This window comes from Nycticebus coucang, chromosome 3, assembly GCF_027406575.1.
Source record: "Nycticebus coucang isolate mNycCou1 chromosome 3, mNycCou1.pri, whole genome shotgun sequence".
Taxonomy (NCBI): Eukaryota; Metazoa; Chordata; class Mammalia; order Primates; family Lorisidae; genus Nycticebus; species Nycticebus coucang.
Window position 1 is genome coordinate 50,841,704 of NC_069782.1, and position 18,070 is coordinate 50,859,773.

At 36.1% G+C, this 18,070-nt stretch overlaps 1 protein-coding gene across 7 annotated transcripts in view; it reads right to left on the minus strand.

Annotated features, from left to right (window-relative positions):
• The window catches only part of TBC1D15 (TBC1 domain family member 15), an 80,354-nt gene that overhangs the window by 26,618 nt on the left and 35,666 nt on the right, over nucleotides 1–18,070 (minus strand). For all 7 annotated transcript variants that reach the window (XM_053583652.1, XM_053583651.1, XM_053583653.1 and 4 more), the window contains exons 4-5: nucleotides 12,668–12,806; nucleotides 7,859–8,069 (exon numbers count right to left, since the gene is read on the minus strand). In XM_053583652.1, the coding sequence (XP_053439627.1) occupies nucleotides 7,859–8,069; nucleotides 12,668–12,806 (350 nt within the window). The remainder of the gene's footprint in view (nucleotides 1–7,858; nucleotides 8,070–12,667; nucleotides 12,807–18,070) is intronic.

Consider the following 18,070-nt stretch of genomic DNA (forward strand, 5'->3'; position numbering starts at 1 on the left):
TCTTGATCAGAATTACAACAGAAAAGCCTTACAGTACATCTGACTTTATTAGCATAAAAATGAAAAGAAAGCCAAAACACATTTTGGAATTCATTGGTAGATAATTATGTACAATACAGAAAAACATGTCTTATTTTGAAAAGGTTTCCAAATTCATTTCATAGCTTGGTAGTACTATAATATAAGATGTTAAAAATATAAGATACAATACATTAGTTATTTGGTAAAGATCACTAATCATGCTAATTATAAACACACACATATGAACATATTCAACAAGAGTTATTAGGTACATGTCCTGTAATAGTGAATTTTTAGTTTTTGCTTATTAAGTTCTGGAAGCAAGTCTCTTCCCACATTTCTTAATAACTACAGAATAAACAAAATATTTTCTAAATGGACATCTAATTTCAGGTAATCAGACATATTACCTAGTCTCTTTCTAGTCAGTAAGTTTTATGACTTAGTAAAGTCAGCTGTAATAAATCTATAACTTTTCTATGTTTAAAATAAAACTAAATGTGTTATTTTGCTGCTATATACTTCTAGATTATTATAAACGTTTGAGATACGATCTTTAATAACAGTTATCTCCTCTCAATTCTAACATAACAGGATGCAACAGCAATGCTAGAGGGGATATGAAATCCAAACAGATCTCCTTCTTACACAGTCAGAAACAACACCTGATCCACAGTAACAACAGTAGCTCATAAGACCCTTGGCTTTTTAAAAGCAGCTGAGGTTGAGTCATTTGATGTAGGAAAAAGAACACATTTTAAAAACCATTTTAAACACATTTAAACCCATTTTAAAATCTGAACATTTTGAGAGGTCGTATTTAATATGAAGACCTAAAGAATTTTCTCACAAGGGTTTTTCCTTATGATAAGTCAATTTTAAATGCATAAATAGCATCAGAAAAGTAGTTAATTTAGGAATAAAATTTTTTCACTACCACAGTGCTAGCACTGTAATTATTAGTTTGTTTCTAACAATAAAGTCAAATTATTTCTTTAAAATCCAAATAAAAATGATTATGAAAGTCAAAATACTACCTCTACGTGTACAGAGGATCTAACATGCAACCTTCATATCCAAAACAGCAGCTACTAAACTGGAGATGGGAAGGAGAAAGGCCTGCCTTCCCAACAAGCAACCACAAACACCTTTCTTAAAAGGAAAATATTTCTTTTTGTTTTTAAACAAATACTCTGTGACAGGGGGTGGGGGAAGGTCTAGGGAAAAAAAGAAGACAGATGAAGAAATTTAAGACCTGACTGTTCCAAAAGTAATCAACAAATTTCCCACCCACCCCCCAGTTTTTGGCCAGGGCTGGCTTGAATCCTCCACCTCCAGCATATGGGGCTGGCGCCCTACTCCTTTGAGCCACAGGCACCGCCCAATCAACAAAATATTTTAAAAGTACATCAGTCAAGGGACAAGTAACATCCTGTTAGGTAATTGCTGCAATCCTAAAAGGAGGATTGCTATTCAAGAATAATATCACTATCTTTCCACCTGTCATGTTACAACGTTGATTTAATCTTTAGGTCTGTCTTCTGGGAAACTGATCTCTCATGTTAACATATCACTTAAGACTTTCACATTCATTGCAACAGTAAGGGAAACTGTTAATGACATTAACACCAGCCATTCTATTAGAAACCTGTTATATTGTTTAAAAGTCATGGTCTGATATCACAACTAAAGAAGAAGCATCCCTTCTGAAAATTCTGAATCCCTTCACATGCTTTAGGATGTGCCTCCCCCAAAGACCTCCAGAATAAATTCAGAAATTTTATTAATTAATGATGTTTGTGCACTGAGATATGGCAGTTAGCTATTTTATATTGTTATTGAGGATGACCAATATGTAAGGTTAAATAAATAAAATGTTGCAAAAGATACTAATAAAAATATAAATAAAAACAGAACGGTGTAGAATATTGACAATAATTACAAAATTTTACATCTAGAGTCCAAGGGTGTCTAACCTGTGCCCTGTGGGCCACAGGATGATGTTGTGAGGACTTTTACTTATCCGTGGAGTCAGATATTGAGAAAAATATACACAGATTTTTTTTTGCTAATCAATTTTGTTAGCATTTGCATATTTAATTATGGCCCAAGACGACAATTCTTCTTTCAATGTGAGGCAGAGGGGAAAAAAAGTTTGGATACCCCTGATAGACCTTAATCATTTAAATTGTTGGTGCTATAAGATGATATAACCAATCTAGCTTTTCAGAAGAATATTTTATTGTTTTGATAACTATATATTAATGTAAAAATGCCCCTCCCCCCCATTATACAAGATAGTTTAATGGAATTAACAGGCCTCATCTTAGCCTGGCAACCAACTCGGTTTCAGAAAGGTAGGAAAAATGTAGCACATTATTTTACCCAAGTAAACATCACATTTTAAATGACAAATCAGAGAACATTTATAAACATCAATGAATATAACAATTTGTTATTTTCCTGATCGATAAGAACATCACCTGAGAAATGTTAAGACTCATGGTTTCATGCTTCCAAATAAAAACAAGCACTTGTCAAGAAAGTGGCCTATTTTGCACTGACTAGACCTGGCTGTTAAGACTGAAAGATGGAATTACACATGACTGTTCTAGCCGAGCCTCTCCCTGGCTCTTGTAAGGCTGCCCAGTCCCTGGATCACTAGCAATCTCTGCTCATCTGTATATGGTAAGCCCTGCTCTGGAAGGAAGGCCTGCTCTTTAGGAAGGAACATGTAATTCTTTAGGGGCGTATTGTCAACCGAAAGACAATGTGAAACAGATGAAAGCCATGTTCTTCAACTTAGCTTAATAAAATTAAAAGACAACTGGTCTAATTCTCCTGGTTTTTCTCATAAATTGGCTGGCATCTGCATAAAGGTGAAACCAAGGTTTTCCTTGACTACTTTTCTTCTCTGTGTTCTCTACAAAAATCTTTGATCACAAGAATATGAGTCTGGAAACTTTTTTTAGGATCACTGCTCCAGGGACAGAAAATAAGACTCCCATGGTTGACACCTTGGTAGAATTAAAAAATGGGTGATAACATTGTATTTGGAAAGTTTCACTTCTTTGAATTTTCACTTAATTTGGGAATTCCATTTACTAGGATCAAAACAAACAAGAACAAGTGCCATTACAATTCTTCTTAAAACTTTCCCAAGGTCAAGCCAGCAGCAGGACAGGTACTAGAAGACAGTTCTGTATTCTTTTTGCTCCAGCACATCACCTCTCCCAAACTCTTAGGATTTGCCTCTACTGAACTCTAGACTGAGATATAGAGAAGGGAACAGATCTGTCCTACAGATCTCAGAGACTGAAAACTCTGAAATAGTAGGTAAGCTGGAAGGCAATAAGATGTGGGGCTAAAAACAAGGATTACTGGGAAATCTATAAACAGTGTATTTGGCCTCTGCCAATCCCAAACCTATCCCAGCTGGTGGGAAGGAATGGCACAGGTGACTGCTATGAATAGTGACATCAAGCCATTAATCTCATAAAATTGTTTTAAATTCCTTTAAAAAAAAATTCTCCTTAAGATTTGATAGTGGAAGATGACTTACACAAATTTGAACAGTGAAATATCTTTATTCTACTACTTGGACTCCTTAAATAACCTATGACAAGCTATATGGCACACTATAATCGGGCATAATTTGTTACAAATAAAAAATAGAGAGCATTTATTTTTAGCCTAAAGTAGAGGGGCCTTGGAGATAAAATATTTGATGCACTGTTCCTTATGCATTCCAAACATTCATGGGAAAGCAAATTTCCCCACCTCCTGTGGTCCAGGAGGATATACAAAGTAGAAGTGGCTGACATTAGGGGAGTATCTTTTGAACTAGTCACTTCAGTCCGCCACATCCTGGGTGACGGTAAACTTAATGACTAAGTTCAATGAGAAGACAGCAGACTGTAGGGAGGTCAGTCTCCACTGCTAGCTTTTTCTCTTTGACTAGATAATTAAAGGTTGCAAGTAATCACTTAGGCTCACATCTCGTCCAACCTTATCCTTTCTTTAGTTGATTTCATTCTCTCACAGAATTTCAATTGCATGTGAAAAACTTACAGATCATCCTTTCAAATCTTATAGTGCCAACCAGATTTGACAAGCTCACAAACTAGACCTGGAACAAGTGCTACATAACTCATTGCTGAGTATCACTATGGTCACCTTCACCTTGGGAAGTCAAGCGTTGAGGCAAGCATCTCGTATACCTTATTCAGCTGAAATTTTACATTTATTTATGTTTCTCTCTCCAATAATACTACAAAAGCCTGTGAAAGCAGGGCCTTTTTTGATTGTTTTATCTTCCCAGCAGGTACCAGGGCTGCACCTAAGACACAGTAGGTCTTCAAAAAAAAAAAATATATATATATATATATGAACAGGCTCAGCGCCCATAGTTCAAGCAGCTAGTGCACCAGCCACATACACCGGAGCTGGTGGGTTTGAACCCAGCCTGGACCTGCCAAAAACAACAATTACAACAACAACAAAAACAAAAGATAGCCAGACATTGTGGCAGGTGCCTGTAGTCCCAGCTACTTGGGAGGCTGAGGCAAGAGAATCACTAAAGCCCAAGAGTTGGAGGTTGCCGTGAGCTGTGACACCACAGTACTCTACCGAGGGCGACATAGTAAGACTCTGTCTCAAAAAAAAAAAATATATATATATATATATATGAACCAAGAAAAAAAAAATAACCATGGAGGGAGGAACATCATTCCCGTGGTTTCATATTTCTAAATAAAAATAGCACTTCTCCTAAAGAACTCTCCTTCCTGGGGACTTACCAGCTAAACAGGGGCAGGGAGTAAGGTGCATGTCAGGCATAACTCCTAGGCTCTCTTGTTCTCTGCCTGCTTGCTAGCAGAGGAAGTACTTTCATTCTGCTCTCATTCACACTGAGAGGGGTCTGTTCACATTAGAGAAGCATTTAGTTATCCAAAAGTGACAACTGGGTGAGGTGAAAACAGATTTGGGGCCAGGCACAGTGCCTCACACCTGTTATCTCTGCACTCTGGGAGGCCAAGGATAATGCATTGCTTGAGCTCAGGAGTTAAACCAGCCTGAGCAAGAGCAAGACCTCATCTCTACTAAAAATAGGAAAACCAGCTGGGCGTTGTGGCAGGTGTCTATAGTTGGAAGGCTAAGGGAGGAAGATTGCTCAAGCCCAAGAGTCAGAGGTTGCTGTAAGCTATGCCACAGCACTCTACCCAGTGCACAAAGGGATGAGGCTCTGTCTCCCAAAAAGAAAAAACAGAAAACAGATTTGCGATAATTATGATGCCACATGTCTGAGCCTCACTAATAATGGTATTTTTATTACCATCTCTTCTCATTTGCTTATAAATTCATAAAATGAAATAAGATTCCACTTACTATGTCATACCCTCATGAAAACACTACCAATGCATACTGAAGGTCCACATACCATTGTGGCTAAGTAGTTGTAAAAGACTTGAACCCTTGAGAATAGAAAACTCATCTCCTGAGTTAAAACCTATCTCCTAATTTTGGCTTGGGGTCGTATTTTCCTTTTCAAAAGTATTTGTCCAATTGATAATTACCATGCCTTTTATTCATTCAACTAATATTTATTGAGTATCTATTATGGACCAAGCACTGTGGCCAGGAGCTAGGAAATAAATGGAAACAAGATATAATCCCTGTCCTTATGAAGTTTACATTCCAGGGTAAAACACAAAAGATATGCACAGACAAAATTAATTTACACTAACTGCCATGAAGGCCACAAAGAAGGGAATGGGACAGGGAGGAGGAGTGAAGGTAGGAACCTACACTGGCTGGGGGCGGGGCATCCTGGAAAGTCTCTCTTAGGAAATGACATTAAACTGAGACCTCAGGGATCATAAAAGAAAGAATAATCCCAGCAAAAGAAACAGTATGGGTAAATGACAAGAACAAGTTTAGGGAGTTTTAGGAACTGAAAGAAAATCACATAACTAGAATAGAAAAGAGAATGGCATGAGATGAGGTTTAAGAGATAAACACCTAAACCAGCCTGGGGCCTTGCTGACCACAGCAAGTCTGGGTTTTACTAATGCTGCACTGAAATTTCTCATCTTTAAGGTAAACTCCATATCCTCCAAATATTCTTCATGAGATCATTTGATTCCTCTCTTACAGTGCTTATCTCTTCAACGCAGTACAGTTAGTCCAGCATGTTTAAAATGTGCTGCTTATATCTAAGCCTCCTTCTCCAAAGTATGATCTTACCGATAAAGAGGGGCTATTACCATCCACATCCTGGACACTAGCCTTTAATCAAAGTCTCAGATCAAATGAGCTCTTCTGTGAGTTACAATCCTGATACTGAGCTTACAACAGTGCTAAGACCCCAAGTCTTTAATGCCTGCTACCAGAAAGCCATCACCTGCTCTCATCATGACACTGCTTCTCCCAGAATCTACTCAGCCCTCTCACTGGTAGCCTCTTCCCCGGTTCTCACTTCAAGATCCAAGATCCCACATACCACCACCAGCTTTGACTTTCTGACACATGGTGCTGAACCACATGCCTAAGGCCAGCCAGAAGGGATCAACATGGTGGGGGAATCTCACGCCAGAAAACACATAGTCAAAATCTCTGAATCTGTAGATCACTCCTAGCCTCAGATAATCTAGATTCAGATTGCTATACAGTAAGGACATTACTAATGAAGTTAGCAATCACAACTGCAGTTACCCTAAGTCAAAAGCCTCAACAAGTCCTTTCTTAACACCATACGTCCAATCACAAAATCTAATCCTAGGTACCTTTTCATTACATCTCATCTTTCCTGTCACTCTCCTAGTTCAGAACACCTTCATCTTATCTGGGTGACTGGAACAACTTGATAACATGACTTCCAAGATCCTCCATGCTCTGGCCTTTACTCAGTTCTGTGGACTCCTTTTTATCTTTGGTGCCCTCCCCTCCCCATCTTTGCAGACCTATAATCCTCCACTGCTTTGTTCTGTGATTACATCAGGTCTATACTACACCTAAAACTCCTCCCCTCTGTGTATCTCCTTCCCCTTCAAACTCAAGTTCACTCATTTTTCAGATCTTGATTTAAATGCTCCTTCTTCTATAAAGTCTTCCTTGCATCTCCTGGTCTGAATTAGGCACTCCTCCTCCCTTGGGGAAGCTCCTGAAGCACCTTGTACTTCTTCCATCTTAGCTCTTGAGTTTAACTGCCATTCACCTGTTGGTATCCTTCACAAGATCATTAATTCTCAGAGACCCAGGAACATGCTTATTTTGTTCACTGCTGAATATCAAGCAATTAGCACAGTGCTTGAGAGGTAATATGTAATAGATACCAAAAAAATACTCGCTGAGAGTTAAGAGCGAGAATGAGTGTGTGCAGATGTGCACAGGTAAACGAATACCTGGAAAGATGTCTGGAAAATGAGAAGGCCCTGTCTTCCAACTTAGAACCGACTGTATTAAGGACTTAGACTTGCCTGACTTACAGTTGCAACATTACAAATAGAACTATATATTTAACAGAAAATACATAATCACAGGTAAATTAAAATACAATCTACAAATTACTAATGATCACTTAAATGTATAAAAAATACTGGCCTACTCTGTCCTTTATAACAGTTATAAGGGGATAAGTCTCACATTCAAATTACTAAAATGGCAAAATGTTATTCAGTTCAGTCACTGATTCTAAAAAGTCATTATCTCAAAAAAAACAAAGCAGCTGACGCCCTCATACGCACATAGACCACTAACGCCCAAGGACACATTTAGTTTGCCTTGGGGTTAATACAACAATCCAATTTCAATAAGTAGAAAATAATTTGATACTTACTCACATAATACCACATATTTTTCAAGAGAGTCAATCAGTAGTTTGCTATCTCCTTGGTGAAAGTGCAGAGCAGGGAGAACGACGTCGTCCTTTAGACAGAATACCAAATACGACCAGCCCATACCCTCTGTATTCTGCTTGATTGATTTCAGGTCTGTCAAACTGAACAGGAATGACCATTTGCTTTTCCCATTTCTATGACTTGGAGCATCTTAAAAACAAGAAAGTGGGGCAAAATATTTTTGTTCACCTTTTAAAAAGGTACTAACAGTGCTCTCATGACTGCCTAACAGAAAGTCGTTGAACCCAGGGAATCATTACAGCACTCAAATTACTATGGCTTCCACCTATATTAGAAATGGCAACATACATTTTCTTAAGAGAATTATTATTAAAATAATTATCCTATTACATATAGACTTTTAAAATATTATACTTATGTGTAAAATATAAGCTTTTCCCTGAAAGTGGCCAGGGCTTTCGAAGCAAGCAAGCTAGGTCCATGCTGCAGCACTACCCTCTTACCAACTGCATGATCTGGGGCGAGTAACTGAATGTCTGAACCTCATTTACTCCATCTGTAAAATGGAAATGACTGTACTTACCTCCCAATGCTATTCTAAGAATTAAGAGATACTTGTCAACTACCTACTGAAGTCTACAGCAAATATACTTAATAAATGTTACTCATTCCTATCCCTCTCAAATAAGAATAGCATAATTCTCTTGGAGAGTCATTTTTTAAAAACAACTTCATTTCCTTTGTGTTTTGTTTTGTTTTTTTTAGATAACATTGATACTCATATAAAAATAACACTGGGGTGAATATACAGACATTTTGTTTGCAAAAGAAAAAAAAACAAAGAAAAGTGGAGAATTAAGAAATAACTAAGTTGTGAACATTTCAAAGACAATGAATACATTCAATCTTCTTGCTAAATTAATGTTCTATTAAATCAGGACCTCAGTTCAAACCAAATTATAGTTTCATAAAATACAGCATTTTTTAAGTTTGGAGAAGTTTATATAAGCTAAAATCCTAGGTTTGTGGACATTATCATAATTGCTAGTAAGCAACTTAAAGATTACTTAAAAATATATAAAGACAAAGGAAAAATGTTATCTTTCATCTCACAAATGGCACTAACACAAATCACTTCTAACCTAAAATCCCATTTTATTTTAACAATTTACTCAGATGTCTTGTCTCTAAATTTTACAAAAACCTTTTTTCTAATGATATTTGTTAAGTTTTATACTATCCTGTTACTTAAGCCCTTTGTTGATTCCATCCCATAGTATCAATTACAAAAAGATAAACTACATAGAAGATGGCTGCTAATAAGGCTTAATTAAGCAACAGATTAATCAGTTAGAAACATAGGAACATATAGCTCCCATTACCTCCAACAAGATCTCCTACACTGACAGGCAGAAATCAATAGCCTACAGACACCTCTCTGCAAGGAATGCAGGCATCATCACTACTTCAGGGTCACTTTAACAAATATCATTTGAAGAATCCCAAAAAGCTGAAGCAATTTATCTATATACAATAACCTGTCTACCTTCCACACTGGCTTGGCTAGTTTGGCTAGTGAACTCATATACGTAAGGCAGATAGTAAATTACAGCCATGTGTGCACTTGACTGCATTACGTAAGGTCTCCCTGGTGTTTACATTATACAGCACCTAACACCACTGTAAGCTAATATCAAAGTAAGAATAAGTCTTGAATCCCAACTTATCCTGAAACATTTAAATGTGACTATATTTGGACATATGTAGAAAGGATAACATACTACTAGCTTATTTGCAAAGACCAAGTATGTTCTCAAAGAAAAATAGCAATGAAAAACTAGATATAGACACTTTTTTAAATTACATTTTCAACTACACAAGTATTTCAATTAATGCAAGAAAATCACATGGAGACTATTAAATACTACGTGAGTTAGAAGTTTATGTATATTCAAGAGTAAAGACTTTACATAGATTTTCCCTCGTTAATGGAAGAGATATATTATTTACCAAAGAAAATGCTTCACATTTACTCACTTAAAACCTCTGACAAAGATGAGAGAAAATTTACAAATTGATTCTACAAGTCCCTGCACTAGACTATAAGCTTCATGAAAACAGCAACTGTATTTTATTCACAGCTATATCCTTGGTGCCAGCAGAGTAGCTAGATACCTTTGAGTAGTAGGTACTGAAAAATGTGAATAAATATACCATCTACCACGGAGTCAACATAAAAATAATCTTCACATTGTTTTGCTGCCAACAGCTAGCCAAAAAGAATTGGTTACAAAAGAAAATTAACAGAAGTCAAGTGTTAACTTAAAATTTCCTTCTTTCTACTTAAAGGTAAAGAAAATTAATTCTAATAAAGTTAACCATGTCACCAAATACATGCAAAAAGTATCTCCAAAACACATGAGAACACTGAGTGTAATAGCAGAAAAGTAGAACCAAAGAGGTCTACTCTTCTCATAGGAGTAGACAGTTCCGTAAGTCTACACAGAAGTAACATCAAGGACATCACATTTTATTTGGATGGATTTCCAGCACATGATGGCAGTTTGCTGTTTCTGAAAAAAGTATTTCAAAATATTTAATCTGTTATATAAAAATGAAAGATTCAGTAGTAGAAAGTCTTATGAAATACAAAGTTAAATGCTTTAAAGAAGCATAGTCAATATTTTAAAGGTTTATCCCAATCTTTAAAAAGTATCAAGTTTAAAATGTGAAGGCTAAAAGACAAGAAAAATGAATAGTTTTTCTTTGAAAAAAAGTTTAAATATAAAAGAATGTTTCATAATGGCATACATTTGAAAACTATAAAATTTCTAAGCTCAAGAGTTCCAGTTTTCTACTCTGACCACACATTAAAATCACCTGGACACCTTTTGAAACCCAATGCCCAGGTTCCATCTCCAAAGTGTGATTTTTCATAGTTTATAAAAAAAAAACCCTAAGCTACCAGGTGACTTGAGTGCAAGCCCAAGCTGAGAAGCACTTCTCTGAAGAAATCTTTATTGCCAGATTATGCTTTTCTTGTCATTTAATGCTGCTTCTATGAAACTCTACAAACTCTCCTTTGCTCACTCCTGTAGGCTGTCATCTTTCATTTTCAACATTAAGGAAAAACAAACAAAAAAATAACAACCACACATAAACCAATCCTGAAGAGCTAGTCTAGAGAAGTAAAAAAAAAAAAAAAAAAAAAAAAATCACCTCACATGCCACATATACTAAAATCCTATAGTTCCATCTTTCCTTGATACTTTGCATTTGGTTCTGATAAGAACCTTCCCTTTCAATAGAAAGAAAAGGCCTTAAAAAAGAAGAAGAAGAATCAAAGACACCCTATTTGTGTGAGCTGATTGTTACCAAAAGCTTGTGAATTACTATTCACTTCTCAATTGCCACTGTTCCCTAAAAATGACAAAATAGGAAGTACTCTGTGCCTCACCAGTACATTATATAGAGACTTTGTCCCTGAACCACACATGAAAGTTAATTTTACTTAATAATAATGCCATACATAAATGTAGCATGCTCCTGTAAATTTTGTCTTTTTAACAGGAAAACCTGGGTAATTCCTAAGTTCAGGCCAAAACCAGTAAGAAAGAAAATATCCTTTCATTATATAAAAGAAATCAATAATAATAATAATAATAAAATAACATTTAACTCAGCATCAGTATTCAATAATTTTAAGATAGCTTACAAACAGGCTGGCCACATCAAGGATGGGATCACACATGTGTTCTACGGTATATGAGCTTTAACTCTTACATGAACTAGCATATGCAGTAATAGCAGGCTGTTAGCATGGCTTTTCTTTTTACTGACTACATATAGATAACTACCACATAGCACAGATTTAAATACAGTATACTTAACAAGAGGGATACATTGTGAGAAACATGTTGTATGAGAAAATCATGGAGGGTGCTTAGACAAACCTCAATGGTACAGCCTACTATCCACCTAGGCTATACGGTATAGCCTATTGCTTCCTTTGCTATAAACTTGTATAGCACCTTACTGTACTGGATACAACAGGCAACTGTAACACAACGCTAAGCATGGTAACTCAGTGCACTATGATGCTATGACAGCGACAAAGTCACTAGACAACAGGAATTTTGCAGTTCCATTATAATCATATGGGACCACTGCCATACATGCAGTCCTTCCATCATTGACTGAAATGTTGTTATGCGGCACAAGACTGTATATACAGAAAAGGGGGCTTCACCCAACACACATAATGGGGAGACTGCAATGAGCCACAAAGATCGCAGTAAACACTGAAACTAAAATGGCACATTTTCCATCTCCCCTATTACTTTAGGATAAAATAATATGATTTCTTAAATTCTACTATATTAAGTAAAATGTACATGAAAGATAGCCAATTTTTTTTTTTTTTTTAAGAGATGGGGTCTCACTATGTTGTCGAGGCTGGACTCAAACTCCTGGGCCCAAGGGATCCTCCAAGCTCAGCCTCCTGAGTCAATTGGGTCTAAAGATGACTTCCTTGAAAGAATTTTTATCAAGAGTTTCTACTTTCTGCCATTTATAAATACAAAATGGAACGAGTATTTTTAAATGCTTTTTTGAAGCAACAAAAAAACAGAAAAAGGAATATAAACTAAAATATGAATTATACATATTAATCAATGCACCAAATATCCTTCTTCCACTGAGGAGCATTAAAGAATTTTCTTTGCACTTTTATTTGTATATTACATCATAGAAAATCAGTTTAAGCTTTCAAAAGATTTAATTCATACCTCCATTGGTATGTGGTTTCTTTTTAAATGAAACTGTATTAACCATGTCCCACTCTGCTTCGTAACTGTTCAGATGTTCCGATCCTCGATGAGGTCTTTCTTTTGGGGCCTGGGTCCATTCTACAACTGAACTGGAGTCCTAAAATAATTATAACATATAAAATATTTAAAGTCTAAAACTAGAATTTAATTTCAATCCATACTGTCTTCTCAGCTTCTGTGTAAATTAAGTTCATTAGACTGTAGACGACATCACTGGTGGGAAAATCAAACACTATTTCCTATCCTTTTCTCCCTTGATCATCATTACCAAAAAAAAAAAAAAGAAAAGCTTGCCCAGATTCCCTTGCAGTTCAGTCTGCTAATGAAATGTAAGCAGACATCAATTCAGAGCTTCTGGAAATGCTTTTGCTTTCATCTCTTTACTGCATTTTCCTGCTTTGAATGTAGCCATGATGCCTAAAAACATGGCACCTATTTTATGACCACAGAGAAAAGGAGAATCACTGCAAAAAATCTGCAACCTGCAGACTTTGTTATCTTAGGAAAACGGCCAATAGTGGCTATTTACTTAAGCCATTATTGGTTGCATATTTTCTTACCATCAAAATTAGCCAAAAGCCACCGGATACAGGGGCTCATGCCTGTAATCCCAGTACTTTGGGAAACTGAAGCAGGAAGACTGAGCCCAGGAGTTTGAGGTTGCAGTTGATGCCACTGCACTCTAGCCTGGACAAGAGAGTGAGACTCTGTCTCTATTTAAAAAAATAAAAATTAGCTAAAAGCAACAAATCTATAGTTTTATAGAACTTCCGATTTTAAAGAGAATAAAAGCAAAATCCTAATATGCAGTATTAATAATTTTACTAAATCAAAAAGAAGTTCTGTTGTAACTTGTACACAACAGAAGATGCCATATGTATATTAAACAAGACTTAGAGAAAACATTTCTAATATACATAAAAGGCAAAAAAAAATCTAAACTACAAAACAACTCCTACCAATTTCTTTAGAAACAGACATACTAAAATAGAAAAAGAAGCAAAAGGAATGAACAGAAGTCAAAGAAGAAATATAAAGTGAAGAACATCCAGAGAGATGCCAACTTCAGTCACCAAAAAAGCAAGTTAAAATAAGATTCCTGTTTTTTTCTCCAATTAAACAAAGATAGTATCAACTATGGAAGACAGTATGGGGAACTAAACTATCTCTACTGTTGACTGACAGTGCTTATACGGTTGACTTCTGGAGGGCAATTCAGCCACATTTATTAAAATTTAAAATATACATGTTTAACAACCATAGCAAGTCTCTTTTCATCATCTACCCTAGAGAAAAACACATGTAAACAAAAAGGTATATATAAAAATTTCCATTGCAGGGCAGCACCTATGGCTCAGTGAGTAGGGCGCTGGCCCCATATACCAAGGGTGGCAGGTTCGAAGCCAGCCCCGGCCAAACTGCAACAAAAAAATAGCTGGGCATTGTGGCGGGCACCTATAGTGTCAGCTATTTGGGAGGCTGAGGCAAGAGAATCAATTAAGCCAAAGAGTTGAGGTTGCTGTGAGCTGTGACACCACAGCACTCTACTGAGGGCAACATAGTAAAACTCTGTCTAAAAAAAAAAATTTCCATTGCAGCATTATTTGTAATAGCAAAAAACTAGAAATATCCTAATATGTATCAATAAACTAAGGAGTAACTACAAAATACTAGGCACTAATTTAAAGACTGATATATATTTAAAAAATTGTATATATCCAATATATAATGACGAATACAACAAAAAAGTTATAAAACAGTATGTGTAGTATAGTAATTAAAGATATCATATGCAATTTGATTTCCTCCACACAGAGGAAAACTAGGTCTTTCCACACACAAACTTAGAGATTAAAATATGGACTGATAAAGATCTGAAAAGATATATACTGAACAAGGACAGGTGAGGGAAAGGCTCTACAAAAGAATGTACTCATGTATTTCTAGTCTAAGTCTTTTTTAAAAAAGAAAACTGGTTAGTAGAAACAAGGTATTTTAAAGGCATAAGAAATAAGAAATGGAAACAGCCTGAAAAATAGGGGTGAAAAGTGAACAAATGAAATTGTAAAGTGGAGGTTTTCTTCTTTCAGGTCATCCCTAAATGTCATTTCTCGGGGAGCTCTCCCTCTTTTGCTCAATTCTGTAGAAAGTACCCACCACTATCCCTACCAACCCCCCTATCAGTACTGTAAGGGAAGCTAAGAAGCACCTCCACAACCACCCCACCTCACCCATTTCCCTCCAACCTCCATCTTCCATCTTCAGAAGGCTGGAGTTTTATTAATGAGGTAACATGAATAAAAGGTAAAACAAAATAAAATAATTCTTTTTTATTAAATCATAGCTGTGTACATTATTGCAGTCAGGGGGTACAATGTGCTGGTTTTATAGACAATTTGAAATATTTTCATCAAACTATTTCAAACTATCAAAATATTTCAATCAATATTTTCAGGTTAACATAGTCTTCATGGCATTTTCTTAATTATTGTGTTAAGACATTTATAGTCTACATTTAGTAAGTTTCACATGTACTCTTCTAAGATGAACCATAGGTGTGGTCCCACCAATCACCCTCCCTCCACCCATCCTCTCCCCTACCCTATCCTCCCTTTCATATGAAAGCTAATAAATCAGTTTCATAGTAGGGCTGAGTACACTGGATACTTTTTCTTCCATTTGTCTTCTCAAGAACAGAAGAAAAAGAATTAATTCTTGAATTAAAAGAAAACTAATTGAACAGAGGAATGATAAATACACTGAAAACAGTATAATTAAATGAAAGTCAACATATATAATGAAGTTGGCAAGATTCCCAGATCTTTTCCTCCACTCAGTTGCCAGAATACTAGCATCAAAGCTTACCCTTTCTGGACTAGAATCTGTAGGTTTCTACTCAAATCTGACTAGTCCAAAAAGACCTGGATTTTGACATTAGGGATTCCTCAAAGAAACGCTTAGCCAAGTACCTAAGAAGGATATAAGCTCTGCACTGTACACACATCACCAAACACCAAAGCCAGGTGTCTGTACAAAAGACAAAAGTCCAAATGAAACAAAAGGGGAAAAAACAGGAAATGGACAACATAGGAGATGAAAATATCTGAAAGGTTATCTTTAAGCGCCTCAGAAAAAAGAAGAGATATTACAACACAAAGAACAGAATGTTATTTTTTATAAAGGGGGTTGGGGACACTTAGAATAAGACAGATGTCTTGGAAATTAAAAACAGAGCAAAAATAAAAAAGGCAAAAGAAGACAAAAGTTGACAAAATTTCCTAAAAAGGCACACATTTTAATGTTAAGAGTCCAAGTACCCAGTACAATGGATAAAAAAGACCACAAAGGCACATTACCAAAACGTACAGAAAACTAAAAACAAAGAGGCAACCATAAAAGCCTCTAGAGAGGTAAAACAAAAAAGGACCAGGAATATATTACACTTAACATCAATAAAGAAAACTAAACAAGGCTAGAGCAAACTTTAAAAACATCTGCAGGAAAATTTACTTTTAAGCTATAACTGCTTGCCAGCCAGGCGATTAGATAATAAGCCCAGAAAACTCTTTAAAGTGGGGGGAGGGGGTCTTCTAGGAAACAAACCAAAAAAAGGAAATATACCAAAATAGAGGTCAGCATAGGATACAGGACATGGGTATGAAATATGGGAAAGAGAGGCCAGGCCCAGTGGCTCACATCTGTAATCCTAGGTCTCTGAGAAGCCAAGGTGGGTGAATTGCCTGAGCTCAGGAGTTTGAGACCAGCCTGAGCAAGAGCAAGACCCCATCTCTAAAAATAGCCAGGCACTGTGGCAGGCACCTATCATCCCAGCTACTAGGGAGGCTGAGTCAGGAGAATCACTTGAGTCCAAGAGTTTGAGGTTGCTGTGAGCTAATGATGCACATACTGTACCAAAGTGAGACTCTGTCTCAAAAAAAAAAAATATATATATATATGTGTATATATATATAAAAAATGGGAAAGGGGCTGGGGGGGAACCTACCTGGGATAACTGCTGCATACCAAACCAAGACAGCATTAGTTCCAGAATAAGCTTATGAGACAGAAAGCTTTGGGAGGAAAAAAATCTCTAAAAAACATGGGAAAAAAAGATAATCTATTGTTTAAATATCTTGAGAAGAAATATAGATAACTAAGAATTTCAAGGTGATTTAGAGATAAAATAGAGCTAAATCACTATCTTCCAGGGTAAGAAGTCAATAAATAATAAGCATATTGTAAAAAAAAAAAAAAAGAAAAAGAAAAGGTAGCATTAGAATAATGTTATTTAGACATAGACCTATAGCTAATAAGAGAAATACCTACAAAGTGTAACTGTTAATGCTTCAGGGGATAGAAAACTGGTGGAAACTGAGAACACCTCTGTTTTCCATAATCAGTCTTCTAAAACTTATAGGACTTACACAGGAAAATATATAATTTGAATCAGAATAAATTTTGTAAATAAAATCTTTTATTAAAAATGAAGAAAAATATTAAACAGAGATGGAAGAACAAAAGTGTAATTGAATTAAAAATACAACCATTTAATAAAAATGTTTCCATTATTAAACAGTATTCCCTACCTCACACCATATACAAAAATTAACTCAAAACGGATCACAGATCTAAAAGAACTAAAACTGTAAAATGCTTAGAAAAAAACAGCAGTATATCTTCCTAACCTTAGGTTAAGCGATGGTTTCCTGGAAACGATACCAAAAGCACAAACAACCAAAGGGAAAAAATAAACTGGGACTCCAACAAAATTAAAACCATTTGTGCTTTGAAGGACACCATTAAGAAAGGAAAAGAGGGCTGGGTGCAGTGACTTACACCTGTAATCTTAGCACTCTGGGGAGGTAGAGGTAAGAAGATCTACTCAAGCTGAAGGAGTTCAAGACCAGCTGAGCAAAAGCCAGACCTCATCTCTACTAAAAGTAGAAAAATGAGCCAGGCATAGTGGCAGGTGTCTGTAGTCCCAACTCACTTGGGAGGTTGAGGGAGGAGAAATGCTTAAGCCCAGGAGTTTAAGGTTGATGTAAACTAGGCTGATGCCACAGCACTACAGCCTGGGCAACACAGTGAGACAGGCAACACACCTGTCTCGAAAAAAGAAAAAGACAACAGCCCAGAATGGGAAAAAAAATGTGTTTGAAAATTACATATCTGATAAGAGACTCATGTCTTAGAATATATAAAGAATTCTCACAATTCAACAATAAAAAGACAAATAACCACATGGACAAAGAATTTAGACCAGGCATTTCTCCAAAGAAGACACAGTCCTGCGTATCTTTGTGTTCCATACCATGGACACAACCAACCATAGATCTAAAATATTTGGAAGAAAAAATTCCA